This window comes from Nannospalax galili, unplaced genomic scaffold, assembly GCF_000622305.1.
Source record: "Nannospalax galili isolate Female #2095 unplaced genomic scaffold, S.galili_v1.0 scaffold186, whole genome shotgun sequence".
NCBI classification, from domain to species: Eukaryota; Metazoa; Chordata; class Mammalia; order Rodentia; family Spalacidae; genus Nannospalax; species Nannospalax galili.
In genome coordinates this window covers 8592016-8619921 of record NW_008358774.1, presented here as the reverse complement: position 1 = coordinate 8619921, position 27906 = coordinate 8592016, and the positions used below count along the sequence as shown (strand labels likewise).

At 39.0% G+C, this 27906-nt stretch overlaps 1 protein-coding gene across 2 annotated transcripts; it reads right to left on the bottom strand.

The window, feature by feature from the left end:
• Positions 1–1422: 1422 nt before the first annotated feature.
• On the bottom strand, positions 1423–26107 carry LOC103724954 (pantetheinase). 2 transcript variants are annotated; one of them, XM_008822138.3, is made up of 7 exons: positions 25877–26107; positions 24026–24156; positions 18275–18467; positions 17100–17391; positions 8040–8398; positions 4011–4181; positions 1423–2461 (listed from the first exon to the last, which is right to left on the bottom strand). In XM_008822138.3, exons 1-7 carry the CDS (start codon positions 26087–26089, stop codon positions 2279–2281), a joined length of 1542 nt encoding a protein of 513 aa, XP_008820360.1. In that variant the 5' UTR covers positions 26090–26107; the 3' UTR covers positions 1423–2278. The 2 variants fall into 2 exon arrangements, with proteins under 2 accessions (XP_008820360.1, XP_029414020.1); XM_029558160.1 differs by lacking the exons at positions 18275–18467; positions 25877–26107 and having other exon boundaries at positions 24026–24115.
• Positions 26108–27906: the final 1799 nt, after the last annotated feature.

Genomic DNA, 27906 nt, shown 5'->3' with positions numbered 1-27906 from the left:
TCAAGGAGAGATCCTGTCTCAAAAAATAAAATGGGGGCTTGTGAGATGGCTCCGTGGTTAAGAGCACTTGCTGCTCTTACAGAGGATCCAGGTTCAGTTCCCAGTACACACACATGGTGGCTCACCACGGCCTAGTCAATGTCACATGTATTTCAAGGTGATATTTTTTAAAATTTTATGTATATGAGTGTTTTATATGCATGTATGCAGTGCCCAAGGAGGCCAGAAGAGGGTGATGGACCCCTGAAATTGGAGTTACAGATGGTTGTTAGCTACCATGTGGGTGCTGAGAACCACACTCAGGTCCTCTGTAAGAGCAGTCAGTCCTCTTAACTGCTGAGACATCTCTCCAGTCCCTCAAGATGATAATTTTGAGGGAATTTGTTTTGACAAAATGGACAACTAATATAGCCAGTTGGAAAAGAACCATTTAGAATTTTTTCATAAGCTTAATATTTCATATGTGACATATCAACTTGCCTTCTGCTCTGTTTTAAATTTAGACCAGGTGTGGTAGTGCACGCCTTTAATCCCAGTACTCAGGAGGCAGAGGCAGGTGGATCTCTGTGAGTTCAAGGCCAGCCTGGTCTACATAGGGAGTTCCCAGACAGCTAGGGCTACAGGGAGACCCTGTTTCAAAAACACCAAAAAAAAAAAAAAAAAAACAGTTTGGGGATGGAGAGATAGTTTAATGGTTAACAGCATTTGTTGCTCTTGCAGAGAAACTGGGTTTGGTTTCAAGCACCCACATGGAGGCTAATAATCATTTGTAACTCAATTTCAGGGGTGATCCGATACCCTCTTCTGGCCTCTGTGGTCATTGCATGACAGTGATGCAGTTACATACACTCTGGTAAAACACACATACACATAAAATAAAAGTAAATAAATATGAAAAAATTAAAACATGAAAAACATTCTACACACACACACACACACACACACACACACACACACACACAAACACAGATGCCCTACAGGCATTGATCACTGCTGTAAGACCCTGCTCTCTTTTACAAAGGCACATTTTCTAGAGACAGATAACAAGCAGTGCTTTGTGTGTTATCTATCCATGAAGAGATGTTTTGACTTAAAAGATGTTCTTTGTTTCACTAAGTAGTATAATATCAAAAGATTTTGCTGTTACTGAAAGAGAACCATTTTGTATTAGAGTAAATACATATTTTCAAAAATGTGGCTTTCTGGTTTCCTAGTTCTAGGATATTTAATAATCCTGTGGCTTCACCATCAATTCACGAGCAATCTTCTCTGAGAGTCCGTTTGAGTCTTGGGGATGGATATTCTGAGTGAACCATTTTGTCCTAATCTTCAGATTATGTTTGAAAATGGGAGAAGTGGGTCAAAGAGAGAATTCTGTTAGCTTTCTGTGCAAGTCATAACAAAGTACCAGAGACAAGGGACTTAAATAACTGAAATTTATTGTCTCAAGATTCTGGGAGTGAGAAGTTCAAGATCTATGTGTTATCAGGTTTACTTTCTCCTTAGGCATCTCTGCTTGTTGTCAATGGTTGCCTTTTTTGTGTTTACACATTTGTATCCTAATCTCCTGTTCTTATGAAGACATCAGTCACATTGGACTAGAGTCCACCCACTGACCTCATTTTACCTCTTTAAATGCCCTATTTCCAAAAGCAGTCCCGTTCTGAGTTGGAGTTAGGACTTCAATTTAAGAATTTAGGGCCAGGCATGGTGGTGCACACCTTTAATCCCTACTCTCAGGAGGCAGAAGCAGGCAGATCTCTGTGAGATCAAGGTCAACCTCATCTACATAGAAAGTTCCAGGCCAGCCTACATAATGAGACTCTGCTCAAAAAACAGAAGAATTTTGAGTGACAGTATTTGGCCCATAATATAATTGAAACATATCAATCATTTAGATAAATAATTAACAGCAAAATTAACTCATTGGAAATCTTAAGGCTAACTGAGTAATGTTTCTGTCTTAATAAAGTGGTAATGGATTCAGACTTCTTATAAGTATTTTTTATGATATTTTTACCATAATTTTTATTCTTCTTCACAAAACATTGTGACCCTCATTTGGTCCAAACAGCTTATTTTCAAGATAGAACAATGTGAAAACACACTTTTATAAATTTACCTGAAATTTATCTGATGTGCATGTGCTTGTTCAAATTAAGAGAAATGTACTTTAGTTAACATTTATACCAAAAGGCACTATTGGCAAACCCAGATTAATCTTTCCTTCGTCCATTAATTTTTAATTATCCTAAATAAAATATAAAACATAAATCTTCTATAAAAATAAGGCATGCATAATAGGTGTCATAATTATTAGCATTATTAGTAGTGAATGTGTTCGGGAGTCTGAGGAAACATTTGTCACTCCATCCTTTTCATACACCCTCCCAAACAGAGTGACTGTTAACACAGGTCCAGATGTTGGCTCCAGGCTAAATAAACGTCCATCACTTGACACCTGATTAAAACAGAAAAAAGGTAGATAAGGTCTTTCTTTAAGTTATACAATCCCATAGTACTTTTAATATTTGCTAGAAGTAGATGAAGAAACAATTTAAAATATTGGTCAAATTTTGTTCTTTTAGAAATATTTAAAGAGCTAGGGATGTAGCTCAGGCACAAAGTACTACTTGCCTACCCTACACAAGGCTCTTAATTTGGTCCCAAGCACAGCAAAACAGAAAACACAGAAGAGAAGAAGTGAGGACAGGGGAATAGAGGGGAGGGGAGAAGGAAGAAAAGGAAGGAGTTTTGCAAACTTTTTAAATATTTGAAATATTGCAAAGAATGAAGCTTATGGAACTGTCACTGGTTGATTTACTGTTTAAATGCCTACAATTAATACCTTATCATTACTTCTCTGAGAAAGCAGCCCATGAATTAATGAACACAAGAAAATGGAGGTTTCCGGGCATGGTGATGCACGTCTTTAATCCCAGCACCCGGGAGGCAGAGGCAGGCAGGTCTCTCTGAGTTTCAGGCTGCCCTGGTCTACAGGGCAAGTTCCAGGCCAGCTGGGGCTACTAGGAGACCTTGCTTCAAAAAAGAAAATGAAAATGGAGGTTGTAGTACATTAGAGTAATCTAGCCCTCTAAGACCAATAAAGATTACTTGGATAGGGGCAAATAATCTTTGAGACACTGAGAGATGGCTCAATGGTTAAGAGCACTAGCTGCCCTTGCAAAGGACCTGGGTTCAGTTTCCAGCACGCACATGGCTGTTAACAACTGTCCATAATTCCAGTTCCAGAGGATCCAATGCCCTCTTTTTCACCTCTGTGGGCATTGCATGACACATATATGCAGGCAATATACTCATACACATAAAATTTAAATAACTAATAAAATATTTTTTTAAAAAGCTACTCAAATAGTCAGAACTGATTGAACAAGCTGAGGCTTGGACTGAGGGTCTAATACTCTGTGTCTGGCTCTGCACAGCCCATGCTCCACTTTAATCCCTGCATTTAATTGCTTCTGCCAGGAAAGAGGACAGGAGTGGAACCTACACAGTAAAGGAAAGGATACACAGGGAAGAATACATGTAAGCAAGAAATTGTTTCTGGGTTTTGAAGGTTTTTCTTCCTTGCAAACATCAGCCACTGTTAAATTCTCTCTTCTTCAGTTTTTCCTTCTTTCTTCCTGTGGTCACACCAAGGGCTGGACCATCACTCCCCAGTGATACTAACGGTTTCTCTGTTGAGATAGGTTCTAAACTTATCAACTATTGCTGAATCTTTTTCCTTAAACAGTCTAGCCTTCTTCATAGAGTTGCCTCTCTAAATAACCTTTATTTCTTTATTTTTAAAGACAAAAGGCCACATGAATTATTATATTAACTTGAAGGCAAGAAAACCAGCCTACCCCATATCTTTCATGATCCTCAAAGACACTCTTACCCCTTTCAAATAGGGATATTTGTATTTGGAAGAACTTGGGTAAGTTTTGATATCAAAGATGCCCCCTCTTACACGGAATTAGTTGACAATATCAAACAAAGATTGTTACCTGAAATTCTCCAGGTGCGAGCTTGACTTCACTCAGCAGTACCTCAGGGAAGACATACTGAGTTCCGAAAGTGCCACTGAGGGAGAACATTGCAAACTTGGTGGAAGCCGTGTCAACTGAACTACCACAGGTGTGTAAATCCGTTGTCTTACATTTTAGCAGAGTGCAGATCTAGGCAAAACATGGAAATCCAGAAGTATGAGTCATGATATCTCACCGTTCTACATGTAGCTATGTATGGAAGCACCATGCTGTATATGATGCAATTTTGCAATTTTTACTTGGCTCGGTTTTTTGTTTTGTTTTGTTTTGTTTTTTGAGACATTGTCTTCCTGTAGCCCTAGCTAACCTCGAACTCACTATGTAGATCTGGCTAGCCTCAATCTCATAGAGATCTGTCTGCCTTTCCAGTGCTTCACACATTTTGTTATTAGTTAATTACATCTTAAAGCTGTGGGGATACATTCCATTAATCCATTAACTTAATATGCTATCTGCTATAAAAGAAAAAGTCATCAGATGAATTGAATGTGTAATCCCAGCACTGTGGAGATTGAGGCAAGAGAACCAGAAATTCAAGACCACTTTGAGTTACATAGTGAGCATCAGATTTGAAGGAAGGAAGGAAGGAAGGAAGGAAGGAAGGAAGGAAAGAAGGAAGGAAGGAAGGAAAAGAAGGAAGGGAGAAAGAAAGGAAGAAAGAAAGAAAGAAATTTATTTCACTTGCTCACTCTGAAATCTCAATAAAGTCTGATGAAACATGTACCATAGTGACATGGAAATTATAGCCTAGGGTTTTTCGGGAGGGAGGGAGATTAGAGGCAGTCCATTACAGAAGATTTAGAAGGAAAGCGAATGGAAATAAACTCCTGTAACTTTATTGAGAAAGAAAAGGGAGGGGAGTATACATGCAAAGAATCAAAACCAAAATATCTTCAGAATTCCCAGTGACAGCACAAGAAAGGATAAAATAATATCCTCACAGTTCTGAAGGAAAATTATAAATGTCATATCTGGGGAATAGCTAACCAAATTAGGAGAAATAGTAATTTGGGTCATGTAAATCTCAACATATCTTTTAAATTTTTATTTATTGTTATTTTTATTTTATGTGTATGCGTGTATTGCCTGAGTGTAGGTAAGTGCACTGGAGGACAGAAGAGGCTTTCAGATCCCCTGGAACTAGAGTTACAGACAGTTGTTAGCTGCCATATGGGTGCTGGAATTCGAACCTGGGTCTTCTGCAAGAGCAATCAGTGTTCTAAACTGCTGAGCCTTCTCTCCAGCCCCAACATATTTACTTATTTATTTACCAATTCCTCTCTTTCAGAAAACTGTTAACAAAGCAGAGCTAATATAAACCAACCCCCTTCCCCCAAAACAGGAAACACCTATGAGAACACCCACATTGGAGAGGTAAAGAGCATCTTCATCAGGACCATGAAGGAAAACTGCAGAATGGCACCGTGTTGTACAAGGTAGGGAAAACAGCCAGCTTGTATCAGAGCTGTGTGACTCAAGATGTGTTAGAAGATTGGAAGAAAATAATAAATAAAACAGGAGAAAAACGCTGGGCATGGTGGCTCATGCCTTTAGTCCCAGCATTTGGGAGGCAGAGGCAGGCAGATCTCTGTGAGTTCAAAGCCAGCCTGGTGTACATAGTGAGTTCCAGGCCAGCTTGGGCTACAGGGAGACCCTGTCTCAAAAAGACCAAAAAACAAAAAAAAAAAAAAAAAAAAAAAAAAAAAAAAAAGAGTAAAAAAAAAAAAAAAAAAAAAAAAAAAAAGAAGAAGAAAAACAAGGAACTCAAATTAAGAGAAAAAGAAAGAGGGAAATCCCCAGAAGTACAGAAGGACTAGCAGAAAGCCAGTGTAGAAGTTTATTTTAACTCAGGATTGCTTGATGAAAATGACCTTGGGGTAAAACTGTTCTGAGATGCTGCTGAAAGGCACAAGGAGTTTTACAAAAAAAGAAAGGAAATTAAGAACATTTAAGAAAACAAAATTGACCAGTTGCTTCAAGTTCCTACCTTCTTGATTTCCCCATAATGATAAACCTGGAATTGTAAGCCAAATAAATCTTTTCACTTTAAGTTGCTTTTGTCAAGGTATTTTTATCACTGAAATAAAAAAATGAAGCTAAGATAAATTTAAACACTGCATTTAATGTAACTAAAAGTTCTATTAAAAGGATGGTAGAGGGGATATAAGTAAGGTGCTGTAGCAAAGCTAAGGGTTAATAGAGTAGAAAAGATAATGACCACAAATAATGAATTTGGGAAATAAAGATAATATTAGGAAATAGGAATTATAGTTGAAAAAAAGTAAAAGTCAAAAGTGGTTCTGAAGGGGCCAGAGAGATGGCTCAACAGTTAAGAGTGGCTACTCTTGCAGAGGACCTGGTTTTGGTTCCCAACACACACATGACGGCTAACAACCATCCATAACTCCAGTTCCAAGAGATCCAACAACCTCTTATGGCCTCTAGGGGCATTGCATGCATGGATGCACTTACATACATGCAGGCAAAACACATAATACATAAAAATAAAAATAAACCAAAAAAATTTTAAGCTCCATCCGTAAAAGCAGTGATTATATCTCTCTTTCTCATATTAATACATTTCCCCTCTAGCAAGCACCTGAATATATTAATGGTCCAGGTCTTATAGGACTATTTAATAAGCTATCTGGGTTTGGAGGCTTTAGTTTAAATTCAGCTCCTTGGTACTCTTCAAGCTCTAGGCTCTATGTTCATCCAGTACTGAAATGTCTATGCAAATATCTCTCTATTGTACTCCACTATGCTTCTCAAGGAAGAGGACTATACATCATAAACATTGATATACACCTAGCATATAGTTGTTACTCAAACACTTGTGAAAATGAACAGCATAGCTATAGTTCCAATCCTCAAAGGGTTGTCAGTCTCAAATATGGGAATAATATGGTATACTGTGACTTTGATGAAATCAAGTCCAGGATATTCTGGGAACACATAGATGAGGTCCCTAATCTAGCTGAGGAGCTGGCAGAGGTCCAGTGGATGTGTGAAGCATCCTTTTTAAGGAAGATAACAACTGAAAAGTACTCTGAAAGAGAAGTAGGTGGAGGCCACCATAGATAAAGGAAACAAACCCTGTAAACATACAGACGTTCCGCAGATATTAGAAATTGGGGGGAAGGTGCTAGAAACATCTCCCTATGCAGAAGCCCAGAATATATGGAGGAAATGAGAGTAGAGAACAGAGAGTAGTAAGGGTCCACACAAGATTTCCTGGGTCTCTTCTCTTTTGTTTAAACATTTGATTTGACAGTAAGCAGTTACCAATGAATATTCAACATGAAGGTGATATAATCAGAAAAAGGATTGTGATTATTTTTGTAATTTTAGTGTAAGAAAAAGTCCTGTCAGAGGATACTGTGGTATTCTGAGACAGGCTGAAAGCCAGACCAAGGGAGTGAAAATCAGAATGTGCCTCTGCAAGCTGTTCTCAGTCCTTCTAGTTAAGGGCTATGAGATATCTGAGTCTGCAGCAGCAAATCTCTCTATTAAGCAATCCTATGGGGCAACTCCATCTGTACTAAGTACCAAATACACACTTAGTGTTAAGTTCTTTACAAACCAAAATAGGTATCAATGAATAGAAAAAATGCCTGCATTTGTCCAAGCAGAATATATCCTTGGTACTACATTATCTGCAATTTGAATAATTTTAATATTGACACTGCAAATAAGTATGCTGCCTTTTTTGCAGCTGGACTCATATTTAAGCCTTCAAAGTTTATCAGATAACTTTAAGGACTGATGCTGGGTGTGGTGGTATGTGCCTTTAATCCCAGCACTTGGGAGGCAGAGGCAGGTGGATCTCTGTGAGGTCAAGGCCAGCCTGGTCTACATAGTGAGTTCCATACTAAAAAAAAAAAAAAAAAAAAAAAAAAAAAAATCAAATCTTCCTTTAGATTACCTGACATCCAGTTTTACTTGGGTGTGTGCATTTGTTGCAACATCTTGTGACTTCAACATTACCTGCAGATGATACTGCCCCTCAACGGTGTGCAACCCATCAAATGCCCCAAGGGCATAAGTTTCATCAACTCTCTTCTCAGCCATCTGGTATCTCAGATGACAGCAGAGATCTTTCTGGCAAACAGTGTAATTTCCTGTGATTCCTTTAAGCTCCACAAAGGTGAACTCATCAAAAAAGGCAATGCTCTTAAATTCCTGGTTTCTCATTGACATTACTTCTATACTGCTGGCATAAGAAGACCAGTTGACGGCAGGGTGGTGTGGGTGGGAATCCAGCTGAGAGATGAGGAGTTTTCCCTCCTGTGTCTTCCTATCGTAGTGAAATGCTCTTGGAGAATCGGGTGCATAGATGCCACTCCCTGAAAATGTCATTGCAATCAAAAATGAGGAGGTTTCATAGTTGCTATTGGTACCTTGATATCAACATTTTACTCCCTCTAAGTTACATATTTTGCTAATTTCAATAATATAAGCAGATAAGAAGACACAGAGACAAGAAGAAATCCAATAAAATGTGACAATTAGAAGGTACAAAGGAGGAGAGGGTGGGTTCCAACCTCCACCCCTATAGTGGCTCTGATCTCAGCAGATCACAAGAGAGTGCCAAGTTCTGGTCTCTCTCTAGCATCCCTCTGTCAGAGGGTGTGAGAATGCAGGGGACTGCCAGAGAGCCCCCAGATCCTGCCTCCTAATTGCTCCATACCCATCCCCCTACCTGGGACTTTGTGAGGCCCCTCCCAAGGCCCCAGGGCAGATCTGGCTTTGGTAGGCTAAGGCTGAGATCCTAGCAGACAGCCTGAGAGGATGGGTCCAACCACCATCAGTATAATGCCTAGTTCAGGCCTCCCTCTGACATAGGAGCTGAGAACACAGGGGACTGCCTGAGAGTGCCCAGATCCTGTTTCTACCATGGTGAAGGAAGTCTGAGAGTACCTGACTGGAACCTGAATTGGGATTCTCCTAAATATCTGATCTGAAGCCATCAGTTCCCTCCAAATTAAACCTGAGAAAACCTGAACCCTGTACCAACCAGCTTTACAAAACCAATAAAGGATCTAGGCATGCCCATAATACAAACAGAAGCATACTTCAACTTAATACTCATATCAGAATCATAAACAACAAAAGAAATTCACATGCCAAAATCAAAACAAAAGAATAAAATGCAAAGCCAAAATACTATGTCCCCATCAAACTCCACCAATCCTGTAGAGGAGTTCTACAAGAAGAACCCCCCAGAGATCACTCAGGACACTGAATTAAAAAGAACAATCATAAACATGATCAAGGAATTCAATTAATATAAACAACACATGAAAAAAAAATCAAAGAACTAAAAGAAGATAAGGATAAACTTCTGAATGAATTCACAAAAGAGAAACATTGAAGAAAACTCAGGTAGAAATGAAGAAGGAAGTGCAAAACTCAATAAGCCAACTTGAAAGAACAGGGGAAAAGCCTCACTGATAGAATGAATGAAATGGAAAACAGAATACCAACACTGGAGGATACAGTTGAAGAACTGGACCACTCAAGCAAAGAGTATAGAAAATTTTAAAAGACACAGGAATGGAATATGCAAGAGATGTGGGACACCATGAAAACACCAAATCTACAGATCATAGGAATAGAGGAAGGAGAAGAATTTCAGGTTAATGGTATTGGCCAGATCTTAAACAGGTCTGTAGAAGAGAATTTCCCAAAATTAAGACATCCACATACAAATATAGGAAGCACACAGAACACCAAATAGACAGGATCAGAAAAGAAACTCCCTATGACATATAGTAAAAACACTAAATGTACAGAACAAAGAGAGAATACTGAAAGCAGCAAAATAAAAACAAATCGCATAGAAAAGAAAGCTCATCAGAATTACAGCTGACTTACCAGTGCAAACTATGAAAGCCAGAAAAGCCTGGACCAAGATATTTTCAGGTCTACATGACAATAGATGCCATCCCAGAATACGTTACTCAACAAAAATGTCTATTATAGTTGAGGGGGAAAGAAAAATTTTCCATGACATCAATAGCCTGAAAGACTACATGTCCAAAAAACCAGCACTTCAAAGAATACTTGAAGCAATACAGAGAGTAGAGAGAGAAGCAGCTGTACCCCAGGAGCAACCAAAGAAAATAAAGGTATAATCTAGGAAACACAAAATTAGACACAGAACACAAACAGCAATCAAAATGATGGCAACCAATACACATCTTTCAATAATAACCTTAAATATCAATGGACTGAACTCCCCAGTCAAAAGACACAGTCTAGGGGGCTGAAGAGATGGCTCAGTGGTTAAGAGCACTGGTTGATCTTTCAGAAGACCTGGGTTTGAATGGCAGCACCCACATGGCACCTAACAACTGTCCATAACTCCAGTTCCATGGGATCTGACAGGCTCTTCTGTCATCAGCAGGCATTGCATGACATGGGTGCACTTACCTACATGCAGGCAATACATGAGTACACATAAAATAAAAATAATAAAATTTAAAAAAATTTTAAGGCACAGGCTAAGTAAATGGATTAAGAAACAAAATCCATCTCTTTGCTCTCTGCAACAAACCTATCTCACCTTCAAGGACAGGCAATACCTCAAGGTAAAAGAATGGAAAAGAATATTCCAAGCAAATGGCACTAACAAACAAGCAGGGGTTGTAATTCTGGTATCTGACAAAATAGACTTCAGAGGAAAACTAATCAAAACAGATAAGGAGGGTCACTTCATTCTGATCAAAGGAAGAGTTAACCAAGAAGATATTACACTCCTTAACATATATGCACCAAACTCTGGTGCACATAAATTCATAAAAACAACACTACAGGACTTTAAGACACAAATTAACCCCAACCCAGTAGGGGACTTCAATACCCCACTGTCTCCATTAGACAGGCCAACTAGACAAAGAATAAACAGAGAAACATCTGAATTAAATGATACCATACATCAAATGTACCTAACAGACATCTTTCAAATATTCCACCCAAACACGAAAGAATACACTTTTTACCTAGCACCACATGGAACATTTTCAAAAACTGATCACATACTAGGCCACAAAACAAACTTCAACAAATACAAAAAAAATAGAAATAATTCCATGAATTCTATCAGACCACAATGCAATAAAGCTCAAAATCAACACTGGACAAAGCCCTAGTCACTACATGAACTCATGGTGATTGGACAACACACTCCTAAACAATGAGTGAGTCAAAGGAGAAATTAGGAAATAAATAGATGAGTTCCTGGAATTCCAAAAAAAAAGGACAATACAACACAACACAACCTCTGGGACAATTTAAAAGCAGTCCTAGGAGAGAAATTTATAGCTCTAAATGCCTACATCAAAAAATTAAAAAGAGCCCAAATAAATGATATAACATTGCAACTCAAGACACTGGAAAGGCAAGAAGAAATTAATCACAAACCTAGCAAAAGCGAAGAAATAACCAAAATCAGAGAAGAAATAAATGAAATAGAAACAAACAATACAAAGAATCAATGAATCTAAGAGCTGGTTCTTTGGAAAACTAAACAAGATAGACAGACCCTTAACCCAGTTAACAAAAAGAAAGAAAGAGAAAATCCAAATCAACAAAATCAGAGATGAAAGGGGAAACATCACAACAGACATTCAAAAGATCCAGACCATTATAAGGGTATGTTATAAAAACGTGTACTCTACTAAATTTGAAAATCTAGAAGAAAAGTTTGGATTTCTAAAATCATGGGCACCACCAAAGTTAAACCAAGAAGAGATCAACAGCTTAAACAGACCATAACATATAAGGAAATTGAAACAGTAATACAAACCCTCCCAACTAAAAACTGCCCAGGCCCAGATGGATTTACAGCAGAATTCTACCAGATATTTCAAGATGATCTCCATCCAATACCACTTAAATTATTCAAAAAGATAGAAACAGAGGGAGAACTACCAAATTCCTTCTATGGAACCAGCATCACTCTAATACCCAAACTAGGTAAAGACACAACTAAGAAAGAAAACTATAGATCCATATCCTTAATGAACATAGGTGCCAAAATTCTCAAAAAAATACTTGCAATCTGCATACAAACACACATCAAAAAGCTCATTCACCATGATCAAGTAGGCTTTATCCAGAGATACAGGGATGGTTCAATATACACAAGCCAATAAACGTCATTAATCACATAAATGGACTCAAAGACAAAAACCTCATAGTCATCTCAATAGATGCAGAAAAAGCTTTTGACAAAATTCAGCATACATTTATGTTCAAAGTCTTAGAGGAAATTGGACTGGAGGGAACATACCTCAACATCATTAAAGCTATATACAACAAACCCACAGCCAACATCATTCTAAATGGAGAAAAACTGGAAGCATTCCCATTAAAATCAGGAACCAGACAAGGATGTCCACTATCTCCACTCCTTTTCAACATAGTGCTTGAAACTCTTACTATAGCAAAGAGACAGGAGAAGGAAATTAAAGGAGTACTAATTGTAAAAGAAGAGGTCAAACTATCACTTTTTGCAGATGATATGATACGATACCTAAGAGATCCCAAAAGTTCCACCAGAAAATTAGAACTGATCAACATTTTCAGTATAGTGGCAGGTTACAAAATCAGTTTACAAAAATCAGTAGCCTTTTTATATACCAATAACAAGCAATTGGAGAAATAATACAGGGAAATGCTCCCATTTACAATTGCTGCAAAAAAAATATCTTGGAATAAATCTGACCAAAGATACCAAAGATCTCTACAATGAAAATTTTAAATCGTTAAAGAGGTTGAGAAAGACATCAGGAGATGGAAGGACCTCCCGTGCTCATGGATTGGAAGAATTAATATCGTGAAAATGACCATCCTACCAAAAGAAATATATAGATTCAATGCAATCCCAATCCAAATCCCCATGACATACTTCACAGAATTAGAAAAAAAAATCCTTAAATTCATATGGAAGCACAAAAGACCCTGATAGCCAAAGCAACCCTGAGCACAAAGCAATGCTGGGGGGATTACTGTGCCAGATCTCAAAGTATACTACAGAGTTATAGTGTATAGCTATAAATACAGCATGGTCCTGGCACAAAAATAGACACATAGATCAATGGAATATCATTGAAAGTTGAAACACGAGTACACACAGTTTCAGCCACCTGATATTTGACAAAGGTGCCAAGAACATACAATGGAGGAAAGACAGCATCTTCAACAAATGGTGCTGGCAAAACTGGATCTCCACCTGTAGAAGAATGAAACTAGATCTTTATCTTTCACCTTGCACAAAAGTCAACTCCAAATGGATCAAAGACCAATGTGAAAATGGAAGCCCTGAAACTATTAGAAGAAAATATTGGCAGTAACTTACAAAATATAGATGTAGGAAAGGATTTTCTAAATTGGATAGAAGTGGCTCAGGAATTAAGGTCAGCAATCAACAAGTGGGACCTCATTAAACTAAAAAGCTTCTGTACAACAAAAGAAACAACCAAAAATTGAAGAGAAAAACCCACTTAGTGGAAGAAAATCTTTACTGACTACATAACCTACAGAGGATTAATATCAAGAATATACAAAGAACTAAAAAAAAACAAGAAAATAAATTACTCAATAAGGAGATAGACTCTAGACTTGAAAAGAGGTTTCTCAAATGAAGAAATCAAAATGGCTAAAAACAATCTCAAATTGCAGAAACATCTCAGAAAGTGTTCAACATCATTAGTAATTAGGGAAATGCAAATGAAAACCACCCTAAAGTATAGCCTTACCCCAATCAGACTGGCTAGGATCAAGAGAACAAATGATACCAAATGCTGGCAAGGATGTGGAGAAAAGGGAACATTCATTCACTGCTGGTGGGATTGAAAACTCGTGCAGCCTCTAGGGAAAACTGTGGCGAAATCTTAAAAAACTAAAAACGAACCTACCATATGACCCAGTTGTACCACTCATTGGCATATACCCAAAGAACTCATCCTATTATAGAGACACTTGTATAACCGTGTTTTTTGCTGGTCTTTTCACAATAACTAAGAGATGGAAGCAATCTAAGTATCCCTGAACTGAGGAGTGGTTAACAAAAATGCGGTATAGTTACACAATGAGTTCTATTCAGCAGTAAACAAAGATGAAATAATGAAATTTTCAGATAAATGGATAAATCTAGAAACTGTTATACTAAGTGAAGTAACACAGATTCAGCACCAAATTCTTTTAAATTCCAGGTCCTTTTAATAAGATGATGCTATACAGCAGTCCCTTCTGCATGAAATAACTACCATTATCATGACTTCAGCTGAGCCTGATCATTGTGACAATTGAGCTTGTTGATGATTTTGCTCATTCATTAAAGGAGAGCCAAGCAAGGTCATTGGACCCACACCAGATTATCCAGCCACTCTTCCTAGCCAATTGTAAGTAATTTGACCCTAATCACACATGGCCTCCTGGATTTGGGGAGGGCTAAAGTGTACAATCTGGGGAAGGCTAGGAAGAGAAGGTATGACCCATGTTGGGTAAAGGCTTTCCAGTGTGCATACCCTCAGGTCATACATACACCTCAGCAACCCCTCAGTTATCTCTGTAAGTAAACTCAATAAATTCATTGTTTCCCCAGTAAAAATTTAATCAAACATTGGTTTGACACTAGAACCTTAAAAGGTAATAAGCATTGCTTAGCATCCCCAGGAAAAGAAGCCACACAACAGATAGAAAATTTATTTGTTAATGCTCTTATGTCTCATAATTATTTTTTTAAATGAAAATGAGAATGTAAAAGATGTTTAAAGGATATGGGAATGGAGATATTTTCCAAAATAGAAAAAATAAGAAAGCCTAAGCAAGTGATGAAGGTCTGTGTAGGCGTGTTATATTTAAAATTTTCAAAGGTCATATTTTAGTCAACTATTTTAAGGAACAAAATATATATCTAGTCAAGATTTATCTGAGAATATTTGGTTTTTTATCCAAGCCTTATCTACATAGTACATGATAATCGAAAGTACCAAACTGGTGGAACTAACCTTATTGGATGTTTAACCGCCATACTATGAGGCCCATACTAATGTGGTCAGAGGGACTTAAAGGACAGTTTTTGCCCCTTGCCCTCCAAGGTTGACTAAGTTCCAGGAGACTATGGAACTTCTCTCAAAATGTTCTGTAACTGTGGTGAGTCATCTGTCCTCTTGTTCAGGGAAGACATGGAGACCTCATGAGATGGACTTGATCCAGTGTCCAGTCTACAAAGAGGAGGGTCAACCAAGAGGAAACATCTCATTCATGCTTCCAAGTGAAGCCAGACATGGTCGAACAGGACCTTTGACTTATCTTTACATAGATGGAGCTGGTAAAAGAAAGGAGCCAGGAGCTCCTCCCAAGCCCATGTGACCCCTGAAGAACAGATCCTCAAAAGGCCTTAAGTGTAGAAATAAATTCATTTATTTGGTCCAACTGTATGGTCTTAAACACCCAAAAGGAAAATATAACCAAAGAGTACAGTCATCAGTATATTTCTTTAAGAGCTAAAGGGATTACACTTCCCAGACATTAGGCTTAAGTCTATATAAAAAGTTATTTCGACAATTATTTCTCATTGATGATTTTGTTCTGAATCAGAAAGTGCTGCTCAGATGTAAGACTTCAAATCTTGGTCACCAATACTGTGGTGCCCACCTGTAGCTAAGGGAGACAACCAGCTATTGTTCTAAAATGATGGATAAATTTCTTTTCTCCCCCTATGTAGATGCCTTTGAGAGGGAACTGACACTAATTCTAACCACTCCAACAGCTATCAAAATACTTGAAAGCAAATCCTGAATCCATCACTCTAGAGTGGGTCTATCTAAAAGACTCCCAAGTTGCATCCTCTTCAGAGGATGGTGTGATAAGAATTGGAGGTAGGAATTGGCTAGGCAGTTAGGGTAAAAAGACCCCAAAGAAAAGTAGCCGGTTTCTTGGCTAAAAGTCAAAATGTTGTTGGGCCTCTTAGCAACATACTCTGTTCCAAAAACCAAAAATTTCAAAAGCATTTGGGAGTTTGTATCTATCCTTAAAAGATTTTAGGGTTACTTCTTCAGAGGTGAGAATGTCAGAGTACCCAAAAGCCCCATAAAAATAAATAAAGTAAGTAAATAAATAAATAAATAAAAATAAAAGAAAAAGAAAGGGTACATGAAGTTATCAGAGAAAAGTGTTGGGGAGATATAGGAGGATTTGGAGGGGAGGGAGTTGGCATGGATTTGATCAAAACACCTTATATGCATGTATGAAATTCTCAATAAATTATTTATTTTTTTAAAAGGCACAAAGAAGCCAGGCATGGTGGCCCATGCCTTCAATCCCAGCACTAGGGAGGCAGAAGGAGGCAGATCTCTAGAAGTGTGAGGCCAGCCTGGTCTACATAGCAAGTTCCAGATCAGTCATTGCTACATAGTGAGAGCCTGTCTCAAAAAATCAAAAAGCTAAGGGGGAGAATATCACATAAAACTGGAATTTAAAAAAAAGAAGAAATGGGCTGGATAGATGGCTCCCCGTTTAAGAGCACTGACTGCTCTTGCAGAGGATCTGGGTTCGATTCCCACACCCACATGGCGGTTACAAACCATCCTTAACTTCAGTTCCAGGGGAATCCGAAGCCCTCTCTGACTCCGTAGCATTGCACGACAATGATGTACTCACGTATATGTATATGCATATTCAAGCTGAATAAAACTATCCAAACCTACAAAAACAGAAGAATTTGTTTTCTTTGGTATGTGTTATGTATCTTTTTGGTGGTTGTTTTTTTGTTTTTTGTTTTTTGTTTATTTTTTTTTGTTTTTTTTGAGACATTGTCTCCAACTCACTATGTAGCCCAGCCTAGCCTTGATCAGGACCCAAGTGTTACTACATCAGGCATGTACTGTCAGACCTAACTACAAAACTTTAGATTAGGATTGATTTGACAGCATATCAACAAGTAAGTACTCAAAACAGGAATTGAAAAACAAAAGGAGTACATGTTAAGATTTTAAAGACGATTTTTTTAACCAAAGTATAAAGACCGCATATTACCTGTCATTCTCTGCAAAGGTTGATGTATATTGGATGCAAGGAAATTGACCCCCATGCCCATAGCCCAAGCTGAGTGGAATCCAATGGCTGTCAAATGTGGGAGAACATCCATCCAGGCTGTTGGGAAGAGTATGGTGTCCACCTGGAAATCTCTCACCAGTGCCACAGCAGGGTCATGGAAGAGTATATCAAAGCACGTGAAAATGCCAAACTTCCCAAACGGGGTGTTAAAAGTCACAAACTCTGGCTCCTTGGGTGCATCGAACTGTTCTTCACTCATGAAAAGGTTTTGCTGTAAGAAACAAATGAAGAAGGGAAATAAAATTCTAGGAAGTAGGTCTGGACATTACTGTACCTGAAAGCCCATGTTCATTCTGCAGTGCCCACTTCATCTGTGACCACTGTCTTCACAAGACAAAGGCACCTTGGAGAATCAGAGCCACTCCACTTGAATGGAGCTAGTGGTTCCTTTGTCACCTTACAGGTTGTATATGGACACACTTATCTATACAGGCGGTCTGGAATCTTACAAAGCAAAGGAGCAAAAATGACAACCATTGTCAAAACAGTTCACTCTTTCCTGTGCACAAAGAATTTGCGTGCTCCTCTCTCTTCAAAGTCAGAGCTGTCTGGTAAGACATTTCATTCTTCCTTTGACCCATTGCCAGGATGGAGTTTAAAAAGACAAAGCTCAGGGGCTGGTGGTGGCCCAGCAGCTAAGAGCACTTGCTGTTCTTGTAGAGGACACAGGTTTGCTTCCCAATACCCACATGGAGGCTCACAACTGTCTGAAATTCCAGTTTCAGGGATCCAGCACCCTCTTGTGGCTTTTGGGGACACCAGGCACTTATGTGGTACACTTACATACATGTAGGCAAAACACTTATACACATCAAATAAAATAAATACATCTTAAAAAAAAAATGACAAAGCCCAAAAGATGACAGCATGCTTCAGTGAAGCTCCTGGTAATTCTCACCCACTTCAGATGACACATCCCTAGATTCTAAATGCACAGGAAATGTCTTCTTACAGGAACTGACCACACCTAAATACTCCTGTCTGTACTTTGTTACTACTCTCCTTATAAAGCAAGTTTGTTATTATAACTAATAATAATTCTTCTCTCTTGCTCACTTTTCTTCGTTAATTATTCAGTAATTAATTAATTTTACCTTATGGTACCGTGCAATCAGTTTTCCCTCAGAGTCAAACACCACATCAGTGTTGTACTGGTAACGGCCATCAGGAGGACACTGAAGGTCACTAGCATTGCATGGCTTCTTGTCGCCTATATTTGCCACAACATAGATAGAGCTGTTCTTGGCCAGGCAGCTGAGTCTTTCTTGAACTGGGGTGTAGCCAAATCTAGTACATGTCCATTGGAAGAGAAATGTTTTTTTCCAATGTATATTTTTAATTGAATTTTTGTGGATTTCATACGATACATTTTAACCATATTTAGACCTCCCTTATCTGCATGCCCCATAGCCCACTCACAGGATTTCACGAATTCTGTAGTATACGTTAAAGCATTTTGAGTGAAGTTTGTATACCCAGCTGTCTCTAGGTGTGAGTATATCCAGCGGAGCCTGTTCAGCCTATCTAGTGTCACTCCCTTAAAGATCAACTCTCCCTTACTCAGCAATGATCAACTGCCAATAGTTCCTTGACGAAGGTTGGGGCCTCCTGCCCATTTCCCCAGTTCTGTGCTCATTTTTAGCTGACTGATTTTGCATGGGTCTTTGCATGCTGTCACCATTGCTGTAAGTTCATATGAGCACATTCCCAGGAGCCTGTAAGACTCTGTTTCCTTATGGTCATGCACCTCTCCTCACTCTTACCATCTTTCCACCCCCAGAAGAGAAAATGTTTTTAAATCAAGATTAACTTCTTCTCAGCTAGCAACTGCTCCCCTGCACACTGGTTTTGTGCCCACCCAGTCAGCTCCCTGGGGCAGCATCCTACTGACCGTTCAGACTGGCAAAGGGATACCAGGCCCTTAGGACCTGCTCCTGCCGTGCCTCCTGTCCCCAGCTGCTTGTCCCTCCTTCTCTTGTGACCCTCCTCCAGCCCCTCGCTTTTCTGGCCTCTGCCCCCTAAACCCCACTCCTCTCCTCCCTTTCTCCCTGTCTGGCCTGGCCTTGACCCATCCAGGGTGCCCCCTCCATCCCATGTCCTCACACTGGCCACCAGAGGGAGCGCTCTCTGAACAAAGCTGAATTTCACAGGTTAACAAAATCATTAACACAATTATAATGACATAATTATAATTCAGGATTATAGCTGCCCAAATCTATGATTCAATGTAGACATAAATTTTAAATAACAGGTAGGTAGGAGAGAAGGATTAAGGCAGCGGCTTCAGAAGACACTTGTAGTGATGGGATGGGAATTTGGCTGTAAAAAAGTTCTGTAGGGTTAAAAGTCCAGTCATATATAATTTTGAATCATTGCATATATCAAATCTGAAATCACACATGAAGTTACGTGTTCATCTTGGAATGTCTGCAGCATCATCTGGATGTATGGGGAAACCTTCCATATCGTGTTCACTGAAACCAGGCCTGATAGAGAAGGGGCACTATGAAATATTTCAATTGAGTGAATGAGTGATCCAAAACTTGGAACTAGGAGGGTGCTAGTAAGACGACAGAATCAGAGAGCACTCTGAAATCTGACACCACCACCCTCTCCTGCCAACCTAGACAGCATTTGTACTACAGAATCTGTCCAATTTTAGAATTCTGTAGTCCATTTAGCAGCTTGAAACCTCCAGGGGAAGGCTGGGAAGACCAATTGTAATTTCATCAATTTTCATTCCAAGCTTAGCAGTGGTTATCTATTTCCCACCTCTAGCTCTTCAACAACAGGCAGCTTGTCTGTCTTTTCCTGGAGCAACTTGGAGACAGCTCATGAAGCAAAGTGGGCAATAAAGACCTTGGCTTCTAAATATCAGGGATGTGTGTTCTGATCATTGATTGCTGCTTCTAAGTAGGGAGATACAGATAGAGGGAGGAAGCCATTTTTGCACATACTCCCCGTTATTTAAAATCCTCCCTTTCTGGTAGAACTGAGGAAACCCCCAACCCCATTTTTTTTTTTTACAAGAAGGAGGCATGGCAAACTCTGGAGAAAATAATAAAATCATTACAAGATTCAAATGCTCAACTATCAACAAAGACTCATAAGACATATAAAGAAATAAAAATATATAACCTCATCTAAAGAGTAAATTAATAGAAATCATCCCTGAAAAATACCAGATGTCAACCTCTAAGATGTATGCACATGAAAAGATGCATAAGATGGCTGATCATTAACAAGGCTACAATGTGCTAACACCTTACACTCATCAGGATGGCTATTCAAAAAATAAAAAAAAGATAAGTGCTTTCAAAGATGTGGGGAAATTGGAAACTCTGTGGGCTCATAAGTTTCCAAATGGTACATGCCACTATGACACCAATTTGGTAGTTTCTTAAAAGATTTAAGAGAAACTACATATGATCCACCAATTCCACTTCTGGGCACTGAAAAGATATTCATATGCCATGTTCAAAACATCATTACTCCATATAGGTATAGTTTACAGCAACCCAAGAAACTACCTATGGATGAATGGATGAATAAAATGGGATAGATATGGGATGAATATCACTCATCATTTAAAAGAGTAAATTCTGAAAGATTGACACATGCTACAACATGGACAAGTCTTGAGAACATTATGTTATGTAACAAAACCACCCATGAAACACAGATGCTGTGCTGTTCCATTTATGTGAGGTTGACTTAGTACTCAAATTCATAGAGACAGAAGAATTGACATTTAGAAAGCTCAGGTGGGGGAATCACTTGAGTCCCAGAATTTGAAACAAGCCTGAACTATATATATTGCAAGACTCTGTTTCAAAAAAATTTTTAAGTGGAACTGCATAGATGGCTCAGTGGTTAAGAGCACTGACTGTTCTTTCAGAGGACCTTGTTTCAGTTCCTAGCACCCACATGGCAGCTAACAATCATTTGTAACTCCAGTTCCAGGGAATCCGATGCCCTCTTCTGACTTCCATAACACTGGTGCACTTACATACATGCAGACAATATATACATGATACATAAAATAAAAATGATTAAAATTTTTGAAAGTTAAAAAAGGAATGATTGTGAAATAATATAAGAATAAAGTGAATGATATTGAATTTTGTCAAAATTGATATATCTCTATCAGCAATTATGGTATTTAGTTTGATTTTGAGAGTAAATACAGAATCAGAATTCTGACTCCTGAAAATCCTGAGCTCTGATAGAGGAAAATGGCAGTTTCAAAGCAAGCATCTCCTTCAGTTTTAGTTGCTTCTGGAGTTAATATTCTACTCTTAGTAGTGCTGGAGATTGTGTCTGGTGCCTTGAGCAGGCTGAAGGTTTAGGTACTGAACTACACTCCCAATCCAGAGGGGAGGGATGACACCCATTAGAATTCTGCAAAACACTTCAACTGAAACAATAAAGGAGCTATTTTTTAAGCCAATGACTTAATCCCAATGAAAAACATGAGAAACATGAAAATCAAGGCAATATGGGTCCTATGAAAATCATCAATCCCACAGCAATGGGTTATAAAAGAATAAACTGGACAGAATACCGAAGAATTTAATAGCATGATTATAAGAATGTTCAATGGAATCAGAGGACACAAATAAATTCCTGAATGAATTAAAAGAGACTATAATAGCTGAGCTCATAAGATGAAAGAGAACAAGAAAGCCTCACCAGTAGAATAGATCAAGTAGAGACAAAATATCAGGCCTTGAGGACAAGGAGGATGAATTAGAACATTCAGACAACAATCAATACAAAATAATAAGAAAGTACAAACAGAACATGCAAGATTAGGGGACACCATTAAAAGACCAAATTTAGGAGTCACTGGCATAGAAAACGATGCACAAGCTAAGAGTGTAGAAAGTATATTTACAAAATCATAGCAAAAAGTTTCCCAAAGAGACGGCCATCCAATAGGGGAGGGGGGAGCATTTAGAATGCCAAACATAGAAGACAAAAACTTCCCCCATGTCACCGTACAGTTAAAATACTAAATATCCAGAACACAGAAAGAGCATTGAAAGTCATATCAGGAAAGCAGCAAGGCATATACAAAGGCAAACACAACAGAGTAATACGCAGGTTTCTCAATGACTCATTAAAAGCAAAAATGGCATGGAGCAGTATACTTCAAGCTTCAGAAGACAGTAACTGCCAACCCTGATTTCTATATCCCAGCAAGTTAGGATGGGATGCCATGCTTCATAACTGAAGGAGAAAGAAAAACTTGCTATGATAAACACAACCTAAAGTAATGCACAACCAGTTAACCAGCAGTACAGAAGACGCTTAAAGAATTATACGAGAGAGAGAGAGAGAGAAAGAGAAAGAGAGAGAGAGAGAGAGAGAAATATGCCCATGAAGTCACAAGAAAAACAATTGCATTAAAACACTAGATAAGCAAATGAGCTGGGCGTGGTAGGGCATGTCTTTGATCCCAGCACTCAGGAGGCAGAGACAGCCGATCTTTGTGAGTTCAAGGCCAACCTGGAATACATAGCTGGTTCCAGGCCAGCTGAACCTACAGGGAGACCCTGTCTCATAAAAAAAAAATAATAAAAAAAATTTTTTTTAAATCAAATGAAAATTAACAAAGTACTAGTCATTGCAATATGAATGAAATGACAGCAGTTCCAAATCTTTGAAAAATAACTCTGAATCTTGATGGGCTCAATTCTCCAATCAAAAGACACAGACTAGAAATTTGAATTGAAAATCAGGACCCCCATCATCTACTTGATACTCCAAGAAACACACCTTATTGTGAAAGATGAACACAACCTTAGGATAAAAGGAGAATGTGGTGGTTATATTGATTGTCAACTTAACAGGCTCTAGAATCACCTTAGAGACAAATCTTTGGACATATGAGGGGATATCTAGATTAGGTTAATTGAGGTGGGAAGACCTATCCTAAATGTGGGTGGCCCCATTCCATGGGTTGGTGTCCTGGGTTGTATAAAAAGATGAAAGCACCGGGCGTGGTGGCGCACGCCTTTAATCCCAGCACTCCGGAGGCAGAGGCAGGCAGATCTCTGTGAGTTCAAGGTCAGCCTGGTCTCCATAGAGAATCCAGGACAGCTGGGACTACAGGGAGACCCTGTCTCAAAAAGGCCAAAAAAAAAAAAAAAAAAAGGAAAGCTAGCTGAGTAGGGGCATTCATCACATCTGCTTCTGACTGCAGGTGCAATGTGACCAGCTGACTCTGCACTCCTGCCACCATATCTTTCCCTCCCTGACTCCCTGATACAATGAATCCCTTCAAATTGTAATCCAGAATGAACCTTTCCTTCTTTAAATTGCTTGTCAGGTATTTTGTTGTAGCAATGAGAAAAGTAGCCAGTGTGGAGAAAAGGCATTCCAAGCAAAGATTTCTCTCTCTCCTCTCTCTCTCTCCTCCTCTCTCTCCTCTCTCTTGCTCTCTCTCCTCTCTCTCTCTCTCTCTCTCTCTCTCTCTCTCTCTCTCTCTCATCTTTTGCTTTCTGGCCACCAAGACTTCTGCCATGTACTGTCACCATGATGTACGATGTTATCACAGGCCTAAAGAAACAGGGCCAAATGATCATGGACTAAATTGTCTGAAACTCTGCATCTCCTTTTAAGTTTGTTAGCCCTGCTATTTTGTCATAATGACAGAAATCTGACTAATAAAGAATGTATTCAACAACCACTGACAACATTTCTAGTTAAAATAAATAGAGCTTCATAACTGAATTTTCATGATTTTTTAATAATTGAGAATTTCATACATGTAGACACTGAAATATGAAATGGTCATACCTTCTCCCCCTACAGACCCCCTCCATATACTGCTTCCTTACCTGTCTGGATCATTACAGGGGATCCAATTTACTTGAGGGTCTGGGATATCTTCCAAGTATGGGTAGATAGCATCTCTACTGAAACGCATACCATAGATAGCGTCTTCTGGAGTCACAATAATGTGTGCACCCTGTTAGAAATATAGAGAATTAAAACCGTTCTCAAGCAGACAAACAGTCAAAGGATGGGATTGCAAGGAGACTTGAGAAATAAAGGAGAAATAACCATTTGGGCTTTTGATCTTATTATTGTTTTTTTATATTTATTTTCTTTTTCCAAGCATTTTTTTGGGGGAAACAGGGTATCATGTAAACCGACCTGTTCTCAAACTCACTATGACCTTGAACTCTGATCTTCCTGTCTCCATCCTCTAAGTAGCGAAACTACAAATGTACAGCAACATACTTGGCTTTCAAAAGCACTTTAATACCCTAATCTGGCCTTCATCATTTCTGTGACTTTTTCACAGACTCTAACAGCTTGATAGGTCACTCCCAGCTCTGCAACCACTAAAGCCATTAATTATAAACCAGTTTCTTCCCCCAAGTCAACCCCTCTCTGAACTTTGGTCAGTAGTTGTGCCTGTGTCAGGACTGATTTATATCTCAAATCCTGTTTACTTCCTCTTCTGCCTTAGGATTCTCCTACACAGTACTCTTCAAACATGTTTGATTCCTGCTTCTAAGGAGAAAGGCTCTCACACTCAGGTTACCTAGGTTATACCTAATCTAAAAGTACTCTCCCAGCTAACCTGGGTACCTTTGAATTGGAAACAACCTTGAGAGTTGCTGTGACCTTTAAAGAAGCAGCTGGACTGGGGCTGGAGAGATGGCTCATCAGTTAAAAGCAGAGATGGCTGCTCTTGCAGAAGACCTGAGTTCAGTTCCCAGCAGCCACATGGCAGCTAACAATCATCCCTAACTCCAATTCCAGGAGATCCGATGTCCTCTTCTGACCACAGGCATTGTATAACATGGGTGCACTTACATACATGCAGGCAATACACTCATACATATAAAATAAAAATAATTTAAAAATTTAAAAATAACAAAATTAAATGAAAATTAAAAAAGAGAGGACTAGAAAAAAGAAATAGAATATCAGAATATGGGATAATCTTTTATATTTTTATATATATATATATTGGTAGAGATCTGTAATTGTTTGTATTAATTTATATACATAGTCACAGAGCATAGAGCAGGTACATATATGACTGCTCTACAACTGCTCTATGCTCTGTGAATAGTTTATTTAAACCTTGTCTGTCTAAACTACACATTTATAGTTTAGGCTAGGAGCCTTTTTCTATACTAAAATTGAAATGAAATGCGATGAATATAATGTTTACTGGTAAGGAATTTATAACTTCAGTGTAATTGTTTCTGGATGTAAGCTTAATCTATGGCCACACCACCCTGAATGCTCCTGATCTTGTCAGACCGTAAACTTACCTGACAACCTGCAAACAAGAGCACAAAGGTACACTAAAGCAAGTAATAGTCTAAGAATAGTAACTGGTCTTTGTATTGTTTATACTCTATCCTCTATCATGAGCAGTAGAGAGAAGCAAAGATGTTAAACTACACAGCCAGCTCTTCAAAAAGTCTTGCTTCTTAAAATAATGAGCAAAACTTTCTTTTTAAACCTTTGTTCTCTCACTTTGTAAGAGATGTGTATTAATTTCTTTAATAATTTCGAGGTGAAACAAAGACTCTAATTGTAACACAAAGTGCCCTGGTTATCTTAATACACATGTCAGCCATGTAACTGATCCTGACAAGAGCCCTGTTCCCTGAGACCCATCCTTCTCAGGATCTAGCACTCTGGAGATAAGGGAGAGAGGATACCTGTTTTGCTGCTGCTGTGATCGCTCCTTCCAAAACATCCAGATTCTGATTCATTAATGCCAGTGCCTCTTTGTGAGACACCGGGGACTGGGAGACATTAGGCTGGATCACTGCATGTTCATAAACAGCTGCAACGAAAGTATCCAGAGAGCTGGCTTGTGAGACACAGAAGACAGAAAACGCGGCACAAGCCAGCCACTGGGAAGTACTCATGCTGAAGTCCAAAGACTGCTGAAAACCCACTTGCTATTTATACAAAGAAAGTACAGGTCACGTGGTTCCCAGAACTTGGTATCTTAAAAATAAGTTTAAAAGGCAAATTCTAAGAAAACTTTCTTCCTGAAAGCAGCAGTTCCAGAAATGTCCTTAAATATCTGGCTGGGAATGTCAGAAGGGAGCTCTGGTTTTTTATCTCTTTCTGAAGGCGCACCCATTGCCTCGAGGCAACACGTGAGGATGGGACTGAAATTCCAGTCCAGATATTAATCCCCACTTGATGAACAGTTTTGGAACTGGATCTTTGGATTTTCGTGGTAAACATGGGTGATACCCACTCCCCAGTTTGAGGCCACTTCCTAAATGATTTTAGGGTTACCACTTCAGAAGAAAGTTACAGTAGCCTCGATGAGGGCTCTGTGGAGGCCGATTAGGGAAAACTATCCTCTGATCTGGATGGAGAACTAACATTTCATGCTTCCCAAAACAAAAGAGTTAATCCAGTTGGACTGGTCTAGACCTGGCCAAGGGGCCATCCCTCTGGAAAGGACGCTCACCATAACTCATGTTAAAGGGATAGAAAATCCCTTTAATGATACAGTGTACTTTTCCTTCCCAGAATTCCTGCCCCCAGAGCAGCATGCTCCAGAGTCGTCTTGAGTTTCTGCTGTATCTGCCTGCCTTTTGGAATCTGAAAGGTGTAACTTTCCCCTTTTCTTCTCTTCTGTCTTTCAGATGCTGAGAGTATGCTTTTCCTGGTACTGTGGATTTCCTTCCTCTTTCTCTTCTGCTTCCCTCCTCCCTTTCTGCCTTGTAGCTACTTGTTCATTGTGCAACTCAAACGGTAGGGCTTTGTCCTGTTCTCTGCCTCCATCCTCTGGGCTATTTATGAGATTTACAGCTTATCTGCCCTGGTATTTTTCTTTGTAACTCTAATGGAGAACAAAAGACCTTGTCTTTGAGACAATTTGGGAGGAGCAAGTCAAAGAATTTACATGTACATAGGACTACCACCTGGCAACTTACAACACACCAGGTAGAATGAACAACACAGGTGTATGTATTATCTCCTGGCAGCAAGATTGGTCTCTACTCCGGGCTGTGAGGAAAGGGTAGGCTCCACACCTCTCTCCTTCGCTTGTACATGACTGTCTTCTCCCTGTGTCTCCAGGTGGTGTACATGTTTGTGTCCAAACTTCATTGTATAAGGGCACCAGGCAGTAGATATAGTGCTCCAGTATGACCTCATCTTACCTAACGATATCTTGACCAATCCCATTTCCAAATAAAGTCTCATTCTGAGGCACTGGATTTCAACACAGGACTTTTTGGAAGCTGTTATGTTTTAGAATTTCAGCACATAGCCGTCTAAGTATTTTGAAGAATAACTGGCTTTACAATTCTGAAATTATTACTATCTCTATGTGACTACTTGAAGCTCAGTCCTTGTAAGTCAAGCCGTGAATCTCAGCTCAATCTGATTACTGTTAACCACCTGCTGAGCTTCCATGGCCAAGAAGGTAGGGAACTAGACACTTTGTAAGGAGAGACAGGGAACCTAGCACCTGCTCTGTTGTTGTAATTGCTCTTTCTGAGAGATTCAGATTCTGAATCATTAATACTAGTGCCTCTTTGTGAGACCCTGGCAACGGGGTGACACTAGCAGGATCACCACATGTTCATATATGGCAAGTGTCCAAAGAGCTGACTTTCAAGACACAGAAGATGGAAAATCATATAAGCATTATATGCAGTTGCTACATAATAGCTTATGAATGGAATCTCTGAGGTAAAGGTTGAAGCTAGAATAAATT